The sequence below is a fragment of the Schistocerca piceifrons genome, chromosome 6 (genome assembly GCF_021461385.2).
Source record: "Schistocerca piceifrons isolate TAMUIC-IGC-003096 chromosome 6, iqSchPice1.1, whole genome shotgun sequence".
In the NCBI taxonomy this organism is placed as follows: Eukaryota; Metazoa; Arthropoda; class Insecta; order Orthoptera; family Acrididae; genus Schistocerca; species Schistocerca piceifrons.
Genome location: NC_060143.1, coordinates 340,625,925 through 340,643,038, shown reverse-complemented (window position 1 = coordinate 340,643,038; position 17,114 = coordinate 340,625,925). Strand labels below are relative to the sequence as shown.

At 45.8% G+C, this 17,114-nt stretch overlaps 1 protein-coding gene across 4 annotated transcripts in view; it reads right to left on the bottom strand.

Annotated features, from left to right (window-relative positions):
- LOC124802452 (kelch domain-containing protein 3) overlaps positions 1–17,114 on the bottom strand; it is a 130,560-nt gene that overhangs the window by 57,668 nt on the left and 55,778 nt on the right. For all 4 annotated transcript variants that reach the window (XR_007017122.1, XR_007017123.1, XM_047263237.1 and 1 more), the window contains exon 6: positions 6,052–6,138. Coding sequence is in view for 2 of the 4 variants with exons in the window: in XM_047263237.1 (XP_047119193.1) it covers positions 6,052–6,138 (87 nt within the window). In the remaining 2 variants the exon portion in view is untranslated. The remainder of the gene's footprint in view (positions 1–6,051; positions 6,139–17,114) is intronic.

The following is a 17,114-nucleotide window of genomic DNA, read 5'->3' as shown; positions in this document are numbered from 1 at the left end:
GATATATTGGAAAACTAGCAGTCTACCTGCAGCGTATGAGGCCATACATTGAACCAAGCACTTATGGGCATGGATAGACAATGGCTCACAAACACAACAGCACGAAGTGCAACTGCAGTTTAGTAGGGACACCAGACAGGTAACCTATGTCTACTACTTGTGCATGTCCATGAGTGGGCTGATGGGTACTCACGGGCGAGTATGCTCCATGCAGGCCAGGACTGTAACAGCTTACCAAAGGAGATGACAAACTGAAAATAGTCGAAGTAAACCAGCTTTGACATTACAGTGTCATTAAGGGAGGAAATTAATCTTGTGGTAAAGACAACAATAGCTATTTTCAATAGAAGATCATAAAAGCAAGACTCCAAATGGAACTTCCCATTTTCCTTCAGACATCAGAATTAAATATATTCAGGATTTAAAATGTTCAGCTTTAATCGTTACTTGAGCATCCTGTGAAGAATTCTACTTCAGAAATTGTAGGCACTGTATCTCTTTGCAGTCAAGTAACAACCTGATCACTGAACAACAAGCCAATGTTGTCAGCTACCCTATTTGCTACATTTTTAACATTACATTCATTGTATGTCTTTCACAAAGACATTTGTGTGATCAACAAATAGAATTTTTAAAATCATTTGCTATGTTTTGGAACAGAAAACATATATGTTGAGTCTTAAAATAGTAATGGGAATTTTGTGTGTTTGGAAAGAATTTTATTTGTCTTAATCAATTTACATCCCCTCCAATGTACTCCCCATTAGAAATCATACCTTTATGCCAGCACATTCTTCAACTTTAGTAACATTACTGGAATTCTTATCTTTGGAACAGCTTTTTGCTCTCTCAGTGATGCTTCTTTAACTTTATCTATATTTGTAGAATGATGGGCCTTTAGGGCTTTCCTTTCTTTTTGGGAACAGAAAAAGGTCCCAAGGGGCCGGGTCTGGCAAATGTGGAGACTGAGGTGTCATTATTACATTGTATCTGTAAACAGATTCACGTAAGAGCAACAAAGTGTGAGCAGGTACTTTATCATGATGCAATATCCATGAACTGTTTCACCACAAATACGGATTTATTTCTGGATTGCTTCAAATAAACAGAGTTGAACTTTTAAGTAGTAAATCTTACTGTTCATTCAACTTTCTGGCAAAAACTCATGGTACACAATGCCATTAAAAACTAACACCATGAGCAAAACCTTCACATTTGACCCACTTGTAGAGCTTTTTTCAAACTTGGCAATTCAGAATACTTCCTAAGAGATGACTAAGTCTCAGCTCCAAGATCACACCTGTAAATATATGTGTCACCATCTGTTGTGACATGTTTCAGTAGTTCCTCATTGTTGACTACTTCTGAACTCCTGAGCAATTTGCATTCACTGATAATTTTGTTGAAAATTTAACAATATCGTGAAACATTTTACTGTAATACATTTCATACTCAAACATCTAAGGAGAAAAATTGTATCATGGGCCAACTGATATACCATTATCATCTTCAGTTTCTTTGACTGTGACTCAGCAACTGTTCATAATCATTTCTTTCAATTTTCCAAGACTGCATCTGTTGATGGTATGGACGGAAATCCAGCGTGTTCATTGTCTTCATCACTGTCATGATGTTTACCACTTGTAAACCCTTGTTTTACTCATAACAGACTCACCAAAAGCAATATTCAACATTTATAAAATTTTGCTGCAGTTGCAAAAATTATTACAAATTCTCCAATCCATTTTTCTACAAACAAAATAATTGCTGCTATTGCCAAAACACATGTAACATTTTTTAGTCTGGTGCCAGCTAACACTGTACATATACTTTTCTCACATTTTCACCAACACAAGGAAAAAAAATTTTCTCACATTTTCACCAACACAAGGGGGGGGGGGGGGGAAAAAAAAAAAACTTGAATTAAGGTAATACAACAATCAAAATTACAAAAAGTCCTGGTGATTATATTAACTATTATTCAATTGCAGCTTAGTAGAAGTATTTTATCTCTTAGTACACGGTAATTATTGTTGACAATATATTTAATTGGATAAATAAAAAAATATACTCACCCAGCAGTGGCAGGAGAACACACATATATAAAAAAAGGTTTTACTTATGCAAGCTTTTGAAGTCAGTGGCTCCTTCTTGTGGCAGAAGGATTGAAGGGGACGGAAGAGGTATGAAGGACAAGAACTGCAGAGGTTTAGGAAAGAGAGATAGAGTTCCAAAAAGTGACCCAGAAGCCCAGGTCAGGGGCGACTTACTGGACAGGATGAGAAGGAAAGACTGATTTTTGGGGACTGCATTGGGCAACATTTGATAACCTGAGAGCTTAAAGGTGGAAGATAGGGTAACATACAAGACAGAAATTACCGCGAGTTAGGAGGAGTGAAAAGCTAAGCACTGTACTCAACAGAGGTGGGAGGGGGACAGTAAAATGTAGACAGGTCGTTGGAAAATGAAAGATGTAGAAAACTAAAATGAAGTGGAGAAAGGAGTAGCTACTCTAAGTACTTACCAACAACTACTTCAGCTTTGAGGTGCAGTCATACATATAGACAAAGGGTACGACCACAGGAACCAGGATGGCTCCTTCCTATGTCAACCTTTTCACGGGTTGCTTAGAGGGGGCTTTCCTGGGATCCATAAGCATTCAGCCCCTAGTTTGGTTTGGATATATTGATAGCATCTTTGCCATATAGACTCATGGTGAGGCTGACCTGTTAAAACTCCTGTAATCTATCAATACCTTTCCCCAATTAAATTTCAGACGATCCTATTCATCCCATACTGCTTTCCTTTATGTTGATCTCATCTCATTAAACCTACTAACAAACAGCAGTACTTACATTTCGACAGTTGCCATTCTTTCCACATCAAATGTTTCCTCCCATACAGCCTTGGTATTCAAGACAAACATCTTTGTTCAGCCGCAGACTCTTTACAGCAATACACCACCATTCTCACCACAGCCTTTACTGGACTTAATTATACATTAGCCTAGCTCAAAAGTAGACTTCCTGGGCCATCACATCCAATCCTTGTCCTGCTGATCCCTCCAAAAAACTACTTTTAAGTGCACCACTTGTCATTCAGTATTATCCTGGTCTTGAATGTATTTATCAGCTACTTGACAAGGCCATGACTTCCTAAAATCTCACTCTGAAAGGAGACCCATTTGTCTGAAATTTTGTCCACCACACCTAGAATAGCTTCTTGTTGCCCTCACAATATCTGCAATATCTTTGTCAGACCCTATGCTCCATCTGCACCCATCTCCCTACCCTATGGCTCCAACCCCTGTGACTGTCTCTGCTGCAAGACTTGCCCTATGCACCCTCCTACCACGACCTACACCAGCCCTGTAACTGGCAAAACATACACTATCAACACATCATATCCCGGCTTTTATGGAAACACTGTTCAGCCTTCTGCATCGGCATGACTACCACCAAGTTATCAGTTAGGATAAATGGGCATAAGCAGAGGGCGTACACTGGCAACACACAATATCCTGTTGCAAAGCATGCTCTTCAATGCGACAGTCATGACCTCAGTGCCTGCTTCACCACACACGCCTTTTGAATTTTCTTCCCAGACACCAGTTTCTCAGAACTCCACAACTGGAAACTAGTGCTACAACATGTCCTTGATTCTCACACCCACCTGGCCTTAATTTAGATTAATTTCATCCGCTTCAGCGTTTCTTCACAGTAACTACTTCTTCCTTCACTCCATTTTAGTTTTCTACACGTTTTGTTTTCTGACCTTCAATTTTTCTGACCCTGTATTTTTCATTCTTATTAACTCATACACAATGTTCTAGCAGTAAGCTCTGTCTTGCATACTACCCTGTCTTCCACCCTCAAACTCTGAGGTTTTCAAATCTTGTGCAGTGCAGTCCCCAATAGTCAGTCTTTCTTTCTCATCCTATCAGCTAATTCTCCCCTGACCCAGAATTCTAGGTGACTTTTTCGTACCCTGCACCTTTTCCTAAACCTCTCCAGTCTTTTCCATTTACCCCTCTTCCTTCCCCTTCAGCCATTCTGCCAGGAGGAGGAGCCACTGGCTCTGAAAGATAGTTTAAGTAAAACCTTTTTTATGTGTGTGTTCTACCACCACTAGGTGAGTAGATTTATTTTATCTATCCAATTACAGTAAATACTGTTGGGTATACATGTGCTTCAGCGTGTACAGCTTATCGCATAGTTCAAAACTCTTAAGCTTTTAAGTTGTAAAGAAGTCGATGGATGTCTCATCAATGGTTATGAGATTATAATAGAAGGAAACATTCCACGTGGGAAAAATTATATATAAAAACAAAGATGAGGTGACTTACCGAACGAAAGCGCTGGCAGGTCGATAGACACACAAACATACACACAAAATTCAAGCTTTCGCAACAAACTGTTGCCTCATCAGGAAAGAGGGAAGGAGAGGGGAAGACGAAAGGAAGTGGGTTTTAAGGGAGAGGGTAAGGAGTCATTCCAATCCCGGGAGCGGAAAGACTTACCTTAGGGGGAAAAAAGGACAGGTATACACTCGCACACACACACATATCCATCCACACATACAGACACAAGCAGACATATTTAAAGACAAAGAGTTTGGGCAGAGATGTCAGTCGAGGCAGAAGTGTAGAGGCAAAGAAGTTGTTGAAAGACAGGTGAGGTATGAGTGGCGGCAACTTGAAATTAGCGGAGATTGAGGCCTGGCGGATGACGAGAAGAGAGGATATACTGAAGGGCAAGTTCCCATCTCCGGAGTTCGGATAGGTTGGTGTTGGTGGGAAGTATCCAGATAACCTGGACGGTGTAACACTGTGCCAAGATGTGCTGGCTGTGCACCAAGGCATGTTTAGCCACAGGGTGATCCTCATTACCAACAAACACTGTCTGCCTGTGTCCATTCATGCGAATGGACAGTTTGTTGCTGGTCATTCCCACATAGAATGCATCACAGTGTAGGCAGGTCAGTTGGTAAATCACGTGGGTGCTTTCACACGTGGCTCTGCCTTTGATCGTGTACACCTTCCGGGTTACAGGACTGGAGTAGGTGGTGGTGGGAGGGTGCATGGGACAGGTTTTGCATCGGGGGCGGTTACAAGGATAGGAGCCAGAGGGTAGGGAAGGTGGTTTGGGGATTTCATAGGGATGAACTAACAGGTTATGAAGGTTAGGTGGACGGCGGAAAGACACTCTTGGCGGAGTGGGGAGGATTTCAAGAAGGATGGATCTCATTTCAAGGCAGGATTTAAGTCGTATCCCTGCTGGAGAGCCACATTCAGAGTCTGGTCCAGTCCCGGAAAGTATCCTGTCACAAGTGGGGCACTTTTGTGGTTCTTCTGTGGGGGATTCTGGGTTTGAGGGGACGAGGAAGTGGCTCTGGTTATTTGCTTCTGTACCAGGTCAGGAGGGTAGTTGCGGGATGCGAAAGCTGTTTTCAGGTTGTTGGTGTAATGATTCAGGGATTCCGGACTGGAGCAGATTCGTTTGCCACGAAGACACCAACAAGTTGCCGCCACTCATACCTCACCTGTCTTTCAACAACTTCTTTGCCTCTACACTTCTGCCTCGACTGACATCTCTGCCCAAACTCTTTGTCTTTAAATATGTCTGCTTGTGTCTGTATGTCTGGATGGATATGTGTGTGTGTGCGCGAGTGTATACCTGTCCTTTTTTCCCCCTAAGGTAAGTCTTTCCGCTCCCGGGATTGGAATGACTCCTTACCCTCTCCCTTAAAACCCACTTCCTTTCGTCTTCCCCTCTCCTTCCCTCTTTCCTGATGAGGCAACAGTTTGTTGCGAAAGCTTGAATTTTGTGTGTATGTTTGTGTTTGTTTGTGTGTCTATCGACCTGCCAGCGCTTTTGTTCGGTAAGTCACCTCATCTTTGTTTTTATATATAATTTTTCCCACGTGGAATGTTTCCTTCCATTTTATATATATATATATATATATATATATATATATATATATATATATATATATTCTTATTGGAAAAAGAGATCAGCTCTCTACTAGTGAATATTTTACTATGCCACTTACCTGGAGAAAACTGGTACAAGTCATTGAAGTGCTCATCACAGAGTCCATTGTAGCCACCAAACACATACAGGCTATTTTTGTATACAACTGTAAACAAGAAAATGTATAATGCAGTCAATAGTAATTGAAACGCAAAATATAAAATGTAAGAAATAGTGGAGAGAGAGAGAGAGAGAGAGAGAGAGAGAGAGAGAGAGAGAGAGTGTGTGTGTGTGTGTGTGTGTGTGTGTGTGTGTGTGTGTGTGTGATATAATGCCAGTGGGAACCAAAATTACTAATGCTGTGTAGGTTGACAAAGCACCATTTTTAAACTATGGAAACGTGGCACCACGTGTTCCGATTGGCTGCAGGATTGCCCTGTTGCCAGATGCTCTGGACAATGCATGACTACGAATGCTTTGCCTGACGGAGATCATGATGTATCGAAGGCGACCCGCACACTTGGCGGTAGCGCCCCAGACTTCCACTCTGGGGACGGAACCCGCTGGGGCCCCGACACATCCATTGTAGTTTCATGATAAGACATACTGGGAACAAACCCATCAACAGCTGTTAGTTCGCATACAGAAAGTCTTTTACAAATTGTGTAAGCCCTGAAAAGGGCCTTTTTGTAGCAAGGACATAGTTTACTTAAAGGAGATACTTTAACTGGCGGCCTTCTGATGCGACATAAGCCTGGTAGTGCCTAACTCCTGGAATTGTGCTGATGCAATTGGCAGCATGCTGAATGCGATCCATTAATTCCTCTTCGTTTCTAGGTGGTTCATGTCCGGGTGGGTGAACTAAAACCTTGAAGAATACCTGCAGGAAGAAGACCTGTGGTGTGAGATCTGGTGATTGTGGGGGTCATGTCCTATGAGCACCTCTGCCAATTACCTGGCTGCTGAAGAGTTCATTTAAATACCTGCACACAGCATGTCTATTATGTGTGGGTGCTCCATCATGCTGCGCACCACACGCATAGCTGTATGTCCAGGGAACAGATTCCAGCAGGTCGGGTAGAGTTTCCTGCAAAACGTGAAGTTAATAATACCCCGGTAAGTCGAGGAGATAGACTGACTGGTCCAATCAGATGGTCACGTACAATGCCTGCCCAAATGTTGGGTGAAAATCATTGCTGGTGTCCATGGACGTCCACGACGTGAGGATTTCCCATTGCCCAGTAATGAACGTTTCGAGTGTTGTAAAGTCCATCCCGATGTAAGGTGCACTCGTCGGTAAACAACACAATGGTGGGGAATGTGAGATCTCTTGCCACACTTCGCAGAATCCACAGGCAAAATCCTAGCCTGTGTTTGTAGTCCACCACCAGATTTAGGTCTTGGACAGGGTGGAAACTAAATGGATGCTGGCCATCATCCCTCAAAACCTCCAAGACCAACCAATGAGTGACCCCCATGTCGTGTCAAACCACTCTAGTACTTGTCGTAGGTGCTTCCTCAAAGCGCTTGAGAATAGTCTCTTCAAATGCAGCATCCCATCATGTTCGAGGTCTTCCAGCATCACCATGATATCCCACTAAAGAGCCTGTTTTGCTAAGTCGCTGGTGAGTAGCTGCAAACTTTTGCGGGCGTGGGTGGCGTCTTGCTGGGTACCGTTACTCATACAACCAGCGAGCTTCATGCACATTACCATCAGCTAGTGCGTAAACAAAAACCATATTTCATTCTTCAAATGAATACTGTGCCGTCATGCTTACTGTGTGACTAAATCACAGATGATGTGTGTGCTCCGAAGCAAAGCCTACGTATGAATATTTACTATCAAAAACAGTCTTGATCACAAATTATTTATTCTAGTAACCGGTTTTGACCACAACTGTGGTCATCTTCAGACCAATGAGCAACAACCTCCTTCTGGTGGTAAATCACTACTCACCGGTCACCAGAATAAATAATTTGTGATCAAGACTGTTTTTAATAGTAAATATTAGTAATAACATTGATCACTGTTTGCTCCCACAATGTATTCAAGAGTAATTTACGTGTGAATGCCTCCAACATGATTTGGAGACAAATAGCAAGATCTATTCGACACGTGCGTATCACATTTTGATCACTCTCCCTGCCTCAATCTCCCATATTTTCGCATGTTACTTCCTGTACCTTTCCAGTGCCGCACAACCCTTTATCCCTTCCTATGAACCCCTGCCCACCCCTCACTCTTTCTCCTTTCTATTCCAGTTCACACCCACTACTTCCACCTCATCCAGTCACATGTGCCAGCCACCTTCTTCACATTTATCTACCCTCAGACCTGCTACCCACATTAATGCATATATTTTTATTATTTATTCTTTACTTTGATCCTTGTGACTTCTCGCCAATTTTAGTGAGTTAGTTTTTGCCTTTCACTATTGCCGACCCCCTCAGATTTCATCTTTTATCCCCCTTTTGCATCCATTTCATCCTTGTCATGAATTTTCACATGTATTTGGGTGCATTTTTGTGAATTTTTTGGATGTAATTCTACGTTATTTTTGTAACTTTCCACATTTTTTCCAGCACCATGAATCCTTGCTCCTTCCATCTACATCAATACAAAAAAGTTTCCCCATCCCTAGCCAGATCCCAGTCCCAGATACTGTTCCTGCGTTGTTGCTTAGCTCATGGAATCCCCCCCCCCCCCCCAATGGCTTTACCATTGAATTACCCATCTCTGGCTGCCACCCCTCCTTCCACAATGCCCTCCACCTGTCCAAATTCTGCCAATCCTTAGCCCACCACCTCCCAAAATCCCACTGTCCGGCCACAGAGGAGCATCCCCCTCATAAATCACTACCACCCTGGTCTGAAGCAACTCAATTACATTCTCCGCCATTGTTTCGATACCTCTTATTGTGCCCTAAAATGAGAAATGTCCTACCCACTATCCTTCCCACCCCTTCTACAGTGCTATTCCGCCATCCACCGAGCCTACACAACATACTCTTCCATCCTTACACAACCCCTGATCCCAACCCCTTACCTCAAGGCTCATATCCCTGTAACAGACCTAGATGCAAGACCTGTCCCATACATCCTTCATATCAAAATTGTTTCTAAGAGTGGAAGGAGAGCTATCTCACTACAATGTGAAATAAATATGATTTACATAGTCACAGTATGCCCCTGTGCACTACAATCAATTGTCTACGAGTGCTATGCCAAATTCATCTACTAGTTTCATGTTTCTGTTTCTTGTGTTCTTTATCAGGTCACTCACACCCGTAATCTAGGTCGATATTACGATTATAGTATACTGCAACAAAATTAAATTAAATTAACATGTCTGTGTGACACATTAGTTTTTTGGGGGTTTTAGGGCACTCAACTACTGAGGTCATTAGCACCCAGTCACAAATGTAAGTGCAAAACTCCAGAAAGTTCTTACAAAGATGCAGATAAAATAATTAAAAGAGTTAGATGTCTTTGGACAAGTCCGTCAAAGTAATAAAACGGAGAACATGAGCAGCTGCTCGAACATCATCAGCTAAAATTTTCTGTAAAGTAGATGGCAGAGGCAGGACAACACGAGATTGATTAAAAAGGGGACACCAGAATAAAACATGGCGCACTGTCAATGCATGACCACAAGGGCACTGCAGGGCGGGGTCACCGGATAGCAGGTAGCGGTGGCTAAACCGGCAATGCCCAATCCACAACCTGGCCAAAAGGACCTCCTCTCGCAGAGATGGTCAGGAGGAGGTTGTCCAAGCTGTTGGGAACGGTTTTAAGGCCCGGAGCTTATTTTCTTGAAGTGACGACCAAGTATCCCACCATGACGACACAAGCCTCTTACAAACAACCCCACTAACGTCTGACGATGGGACAAAAAGGGAGACTGGCCAAGGCAAGACAACTGCAGCCTTGACCGCAGCATCAGCAGCCTCATTCCTAGGCACTCCTACATGGCCTGGAACACACATAAAGCTAACAGGAGAGCCATCATCAGCAAAAGAATGGAGGGATTGGGATCCGTTGCACCAAGGGATGGACCAGATATGGAGCTCCAAGGCTCTGAAGAGCACTGAGTGAATCAGAGCAGAGTACATATGGAGAATGGCGGTGGCGGCTGACATATTAAACGACCTGATTGAGAGCAAAAAGCTCGGCCGTAAAGCTGGAACACTGGTCGAGGAGCCGGTATTTAAAGGCGACGTCCCTGACGACAAAGGCACAGCCGACATCATCATCAGTTTTGGAGCCATCAGTGTAAATGAAGGTGTTACTGGCAAGTCGTGCACGAAGTTCAACAAACTGTGAGCAATACACTGCACCCGGAGTACCCTCCTTCGGGAGCGAGCTGAGGTCAAGATGAATGTGAACCGGAGCCTGGAGCCAAGGTGGTGTCGAGCTGTCACCCTCTCTGAAGGTGGTAGGCAGGGCAAAACCCAATTGTCGAAGCAGGCGACGAAAGCGGACTCCAGGGGGCAGCAGGGCAGACACATACAACCCATACTGACGGTCGAGAGAATCGGCGAAGAAGGACTGATAAGAGGGATGGTCGGGCATTGACAACAGCCAGCAGGCACACCGACAAAGCAGTACGTCGCACCGGTAGGTCAATGGTAATTCGGCAGCTTCAGCATAAAGACTCTCGACGGAACTAGTATAGAATGCTCCAGTTGCAAGACGTAACCCCCGATGATGGATGGAGTTGAGACGGCGTAAGAGGGATGGCCAAGCAGACGAGGCTCCCATAATCCAGCTTTGATCGGACTATGGACCGATATAAGCGAAGCAGGACAGTTTGATCCGCTCCCCAAGATGAACCACTAAGAACATGGAGGGCATTAAGGGAACGTGTACAAAGAGCAGCCAAGTAAGAGACATGCGGAGATCAACAAAGTTTCCTGTCCAGTGTGAGCCCTAAAAACTTCGTTGTCTCCACGAATGGGAGAACAACGGGACTGAGATGTAAGGATGGTGGAAGGAATGCTTTATTTCGCCAAAAGTTGATGCAAACTGTCTTCTCTTCAGAGAACAGGAAGCCATTAGCCACACTCCATGAGTATAGGCTGTCAAGACAACGCTGAAGGCAGCGCTCCAGGAGGCATGTTCTCTGGGCGAAATCATCGACGAAAAGAGCGCCTGAGATGTTAGGTGGAATGCAATCCATAATTGGATTGATCGCTATGGCAAAAAGGGTTACGCTCAAAACGGAGCCCTGAGGCACTCCGTTCTCCTGGAGGAAGACGTCTGACAATACGGAACCCACACATACCCTAAACATTCGATCTGTTAAAAATGAATCAATAAAAAGAGGCAGGCGACCACGCAGGCCCCACCTGTGTATAGTGCGGAGGATACCTCCTCTCCAACAGGTATCGTAAGCCTTCTCCAAATCGAAGAACACAGCTACAGTTTGGCGCTTTTGCAAACAGTTGTTCATGATGAACATCGACAAGGTCACAAGGTGGTCAACAGCGGAGTGGCGTTGACGAAAGCTGCATTGAACATTGGTAAGTAGCCATCGAGATTCAAGAATCCAAACCAACCGAGCGTTAACCATGTGCTCCATCACCTTACAGACACAGCTTGTAGGAGAAATGGGGTGGTAACTAGAAGGAAGGTTTCTATCCTCCCCGGGTTTGGGTATGGGAACAACGATGGCCTCACGCCAACGCATGGGGACCTGACCTTCGGTCCAGATGCGATTATAGGTACGAAGAAGAAAGCATTTGCCTGCCGGAGAAAGGTGTGTTAGCATCTGAACGTGAATGGCATCTGGCCCCGGAGCAGAGGACCGGGACAGTGCAAGTGCACGTTCGAGTTCCCGCATGGTAAAGGGGGCATTATAATCTTCCAGATTCAGCGTGGAAGGGTCGCCGAGCCTCTTCTGCCTCTTTTCTGGGAAGGAAGGCAGGGTGGTAATGGGCGGAGCTTGAAACCTCCGCAAACAAGCGGCCGAAGGTGTTGGAGACACCCACAGGGCCCACAAGTACCTCATTACCTGAAGTCAGGCCAGGTATCGAGGAGTGGGCCTTAATGCCCGACAGCCAGCGCAGGACGACAGAAGAGGGAGTAAAACTGTTAAAGGAGATTGTGAAAGAGGCCCAACAAGCTTTTTGCTGTCTTTGATGACTCAACGACATTGCGCTTGGAGTCGTTTGTAATTAATACAATTCGCCAGCGTAGGATGGCGGCAAAAGGTGTGTAAAGCACGTCGTCGAGCACGGATAGCGTCTCTGCAAGCCTCATTCCACCAGGGTACTGAAACGCGACGTGAAGAAGAGGTAGTATGAGGATAGAACGTTTGGCAGCATTGATGATAACAACCGTGAGGTATTCGACCTGACTGTCACAGCTGAGAAAATCTTGGTCCGGAAAGGTCGCCAGGGAAGAGTAAAGTCCCCAGTCAGCTTTTGGTAGGATAGGGTGTGGTGCAGAAGACGAATGACACAGGGGAAATGGTCACTCGAATAAATGTCAGAAAGGACATACCACTCGAACCGATGGGCAAGAGTGGCAGAACAGATCGAGAGGTCCAAGTGGGAGTAGGTACGAGTAGAGTCAGAGAGGAAAGTCGGGGTGCCAGTATTGAGGCAGACAAAATTGAGATGGTTGAAAACATCCACCAAGAGGGGGCCTCTCTGACAGGATGCAGGAGAACCCCAAAGGGGACGATGAGCGTTGAAGTTGCCAAACAATAAAAACAGCGGAGGAAGCTGAGCAATGAGGTGCATCATGTCAGCCTGACTAACTGCGGATGACGATGGAGTGTAGACAGTACAAACAGAAAAAGTAAAGGCAGAAAGAGTAATACGGACAGCTATTGCTTGGAGTGGGGTGGTCAATGGGATGGGATAGGATGGTAATAGAGATCGTCCCAAACGAGCAACATGACCCCACCATGAGCTGGAATACCGTCCACAGGGGGTAGGTCAGATCGCTTGGAGGTATAGTGGGTTAAAGCAATACGGTCAGTTGGGCATAGCTTCGCTTCCTGGAGACCAATGATGAATGGACAGTGCAGGCAGAGGAACAGTTGTATTTCCTCCAGATTAAATCGAATACCTCTTATGTTCCAATGTAACAGAGCCATCGCGAATCAGAGAAAGGGGGAACGAAACGGGTGAAGAGCTGGTCACCTCGACGGCCGCGGAGGGCCAGGTTTTGAGGGAACATAGCTACAACCGTCGGGAGGCGGATGCTGTTCCATCGAGTTGTCGCCAGCTGCGGCCACATTCCTGGGTTGCGCAGGAGGGGCAGCATCGTCTGCCGACGACAGGCCAGCTGATCGTCCCGGCGAAACTGAGGACGGCCGGGAGCAGCGACTGTCGGATGGAGCATCAGACGAAACGCACCGGGGTGGAGAGGGGGATAAATACTTCTTCTTGGAAGACCGATGAGTCACAGGGATGGTGGGCTGTGGGGGCTGGGCCCAAAGAAAGTCCTCACACTCAGGGTCCTTTTTGGAACGCCAGACCTCGGAAGCCGGGGTCCGTAACGTTTCCCTGACGGACGCCTGAGAAGAGGATCACTTCTCAGGCGGCGACGGAGGAGGAGGAGGAGGAGGAGGAAGGGTGGCTCCTGGGGCAGAGGGGGCAGGGGCCATGAGGGAGGAGGATTTGGAAGGGAGGGATTTGGGAGGTGGAGGCATAGACCCGGGATGGGGCGAGGAGGTGGAGGGGGGGCAGGATAGGGGTGAGGAGGTGGAGGGGGGGCAGGATAGGAGTGACGATACTGCGGAAGGAGTGGACACGACTGAAGCAAACGATGTTGTCAACATCACGGGATGGAGGCGGTCATATTTCTTCCTGGCCTCAGAATAAGACAGACGGTCCAAGGTTTTCAATTCTTGTATCTTCTTCTCCTGATATGCAGGGCAGTCGAAAGATCTAGGCGAGTGGAGGCCAGGACAATTGATGCACCGAGGTGGTGAGGTGCATGTATGTCCCTCACGAAGAGGACGTCCACAATCGCCACAAAGGGGCTCAGCTTCACACCGTGACGACATGTGCCCGAAGCGCAAACATCGAAAGCATCGCATAGGAGGCGGGACGTAAGGTCGCACGTCGCACCGGTAGCACATCACCTTTACCTTCATCGGGAGGACATCCCCCTCGAAGGCGAGGATAAAGGCCCCAGTGTCGACGCGACGGTCTTTGGAGCCGTGCTGGACTCGCCGGACGAAATGCATGCCATGGCGCTCCAGGTTGGCCCTGAGCTCCTCATCAGATTGCAGCAGGAGGTCCCGATGGAAAATAATGCCCTGCGTCCTATTGAGCGCCAGATGTGGGACAATGGACACTGGGATGTCCCCTAGTTGGTTGCATGCCTGGAGAGCCGCTGACTGTGTAGCGGAGGTGGTCTTTATGAGAATGGACCCCGAACGCATTTTACTACGAGCCTCGATTTCTCTGAAGATATCCTCGATATGCCGTACAAAGAACATGGGCTTGGAGGTGGCGAACGTCCCCCCATCGGTCCGAGAACAGACGTCCTTCTTCCCAGGGAGTGGCCAAGGGGGAAAAGGCAGAAGTACCAGTACCAGAACCGGAACCAGAGACAGAGACAGAGACAGAACCTTTCCTCTTGTAAGACGTGGCCACAGAGCGACCTGATGCACGTTGACGTTTCATCTGCGAAACGTCCGCCCTGATACCACCCACTCTGACCAGGGGCTCTCCCCACGGGCGCCACCCAGCCTCAGCAAGGGTCACCTGGCAGGATGACCGTTGCTGGGAGTCCTGATGCCCCCGGTAGATGGGTATCTACTCCTTGGCTGATGTGGGGAGGGTGCAGCTCAGGTATTGGCAGTACGATCCCTGTGTTGTCAGGGGGTTACAACCTAGAGGGTACATGACGACCCCACCACAACGGGCTGGCTACCGTGCTGGATTTCAGGTGCCATGGAAAGTCCATCATGATCGTAGGTGCAGATGGGAACACACTATGGGCCTAACTTGAGCAACCCATCAGGTGTTTAGGCCCAAATTGATGAACAGTGGGTGCAGTTACGATGCCGTTATGATGATGAGTACCAAGGTCTTAGTGCACTGAGGACCGGTGATACACCACGTAAGGTGTCCTTCCCCAAAAGGCTCGTACTTCTGTAGAATTTTGAAAAATGGAGGTCAAACCCCAATGGGGACCATTACATTGAATGGCCGAAATGGTTGAAACTCCTTTTAGTCGCCTCTTACAACAGGCAGGAATACCTTGGGCCTATTCTTACCCCGGACCCGCAAAGGGGGGGAGGGGGGGAGGGGGGGGGGTTACACATTAGAGTAGGACTAAAGCAGTGGGCTGGTAATGAAAAGGTTATGAGTTTAAATACGGTACCCGTTCAAACTTTTTTAATCTTGTTTGTTATATTTCTCTAAGAAACGTATGTTCTCACAGTAAGTTGGTCATAAAATTAATAGCTCTCACTTTAGTTAGTATTACTCCTTTTATCAATTTAACAAACTGTGTGTTTTGTTTCTTCTACATGAACGTAAATAAAAAACACAGAATTTACATAAATGATTATTCCTAACTTTTCGTTATTGAACGCAATGCAATGGAGATTTGTCTCAGCTAAAAGCATATAGAACTGGAATCTGTAAATCATCATGTTGTCCTTGTTGATATCGAAGTAAAATACATTTCATTTCAGAGGAAAATCAGCAACAAAGAAAGGTTCCTATGTATGAAGTCCTCGAGAAGCAGGTCTGTATCGTTAATACTACTTGAGAACATATTACTCAGCTAACCTGAAGAGAACACTACACAAAACTTACTTTGGTATGTACAAGGCCATATACTACATTTGTAACACAACATACTGTTATTACTTCTTCCCTCAAAATGGCAACTAATTAATTGTAAATTTGTTAGTAATACAGCAACTGTTGGGAGATGGAGCACTGCTGCAACTGTGCATACAGTATAGCAAAACCCCAATACCATAATGTTAGCTATCCGACAGAAATCTCTACTGTAAGTCCACCACTAACCAACATCATTATGTTCCTGTTGTGATGTCTAGTTTGGATAGTGTGATTGTAACACAAGCAAAGGAACTGCAGCACTCTGACAGTTAAAACACTTTAAGGATAAAGGAAAATTTGGGGCAAATTTCTGAAGTTTTAATTGTTATTGTAAGCTCTGCTTATATCAACAATGTAGGAAAAGATAGATTTCTATGTACTGTAAAGAAGACACATTAAGTTGCTCACACACACACACACACACACACACACACACACACACACACACACACACACACACACACACACAAACTGCCAATTCCAGCAGCTGAAGCCAGAATGCAACTGTCACTTGGGATGGCAGCAGCAGTCTGGAGGGGGCACAGAAGGGGAAGGGGTAGTGATGTACAGGTGGGGGGGGCCATGGAATACTACCTGGCAGAACGTACAGGGGCTAAAATGCCAACAGGCAAAGTGTCAAGAGGTTGTGGGCCAGAGAGGTGGGGACAAAAGCAGCAAAAGGAGTGAAGCAGGGAAAGATAGGCAGGTGCACTGGCAAAGGGCAGCAAACAAAGAGGCTGGGAGATAAGAATACGGTGGAGATGATAGGACAGAGGGTGTGAAAACTGTTGGTTGGAGAGTATGGGGCAGTAGGTTATTGTAGGTTGACACTGGGGTAATTACAGGAGTAGAGAATGTTTTTTAGGGTAGCTCCCATATGTTTATTTCAGAAAAGCTGGTGGTGGAGGGGAGGATCTAGATGGCTTGGGCAGTGAAACAGCCACTGACGTTAGCATGTTATGGTCAGCTGCATGTTGTGCTGTAGGTGGTCTGCTTCGTTCTTCGCCACAGTTTGGTAGTGGTCGTTCATCCTGGTGGACAGATGGTTGGTAGTCACACCAATATAAAAATCTGAGCAATGGTTGCAGTAAAGCTGGTAAATGACATGGCTGCTTTCACAAGTGGCCCGGCACCAGATAGAGTAGAGTAAACCCGTGACATGACTGGAACATGAAATGCTCGGATTGTGGATTGGGCAGGTCTTGCACCTGTGTCTTCCACAGGGATATAATCCTTTTGGCAAAGGTTGGAACAACTGAACCAGATTGCACATCAGGGCTTTGATAATCTATCACAACACCCTGAAATTAGGGCATCCTATCCA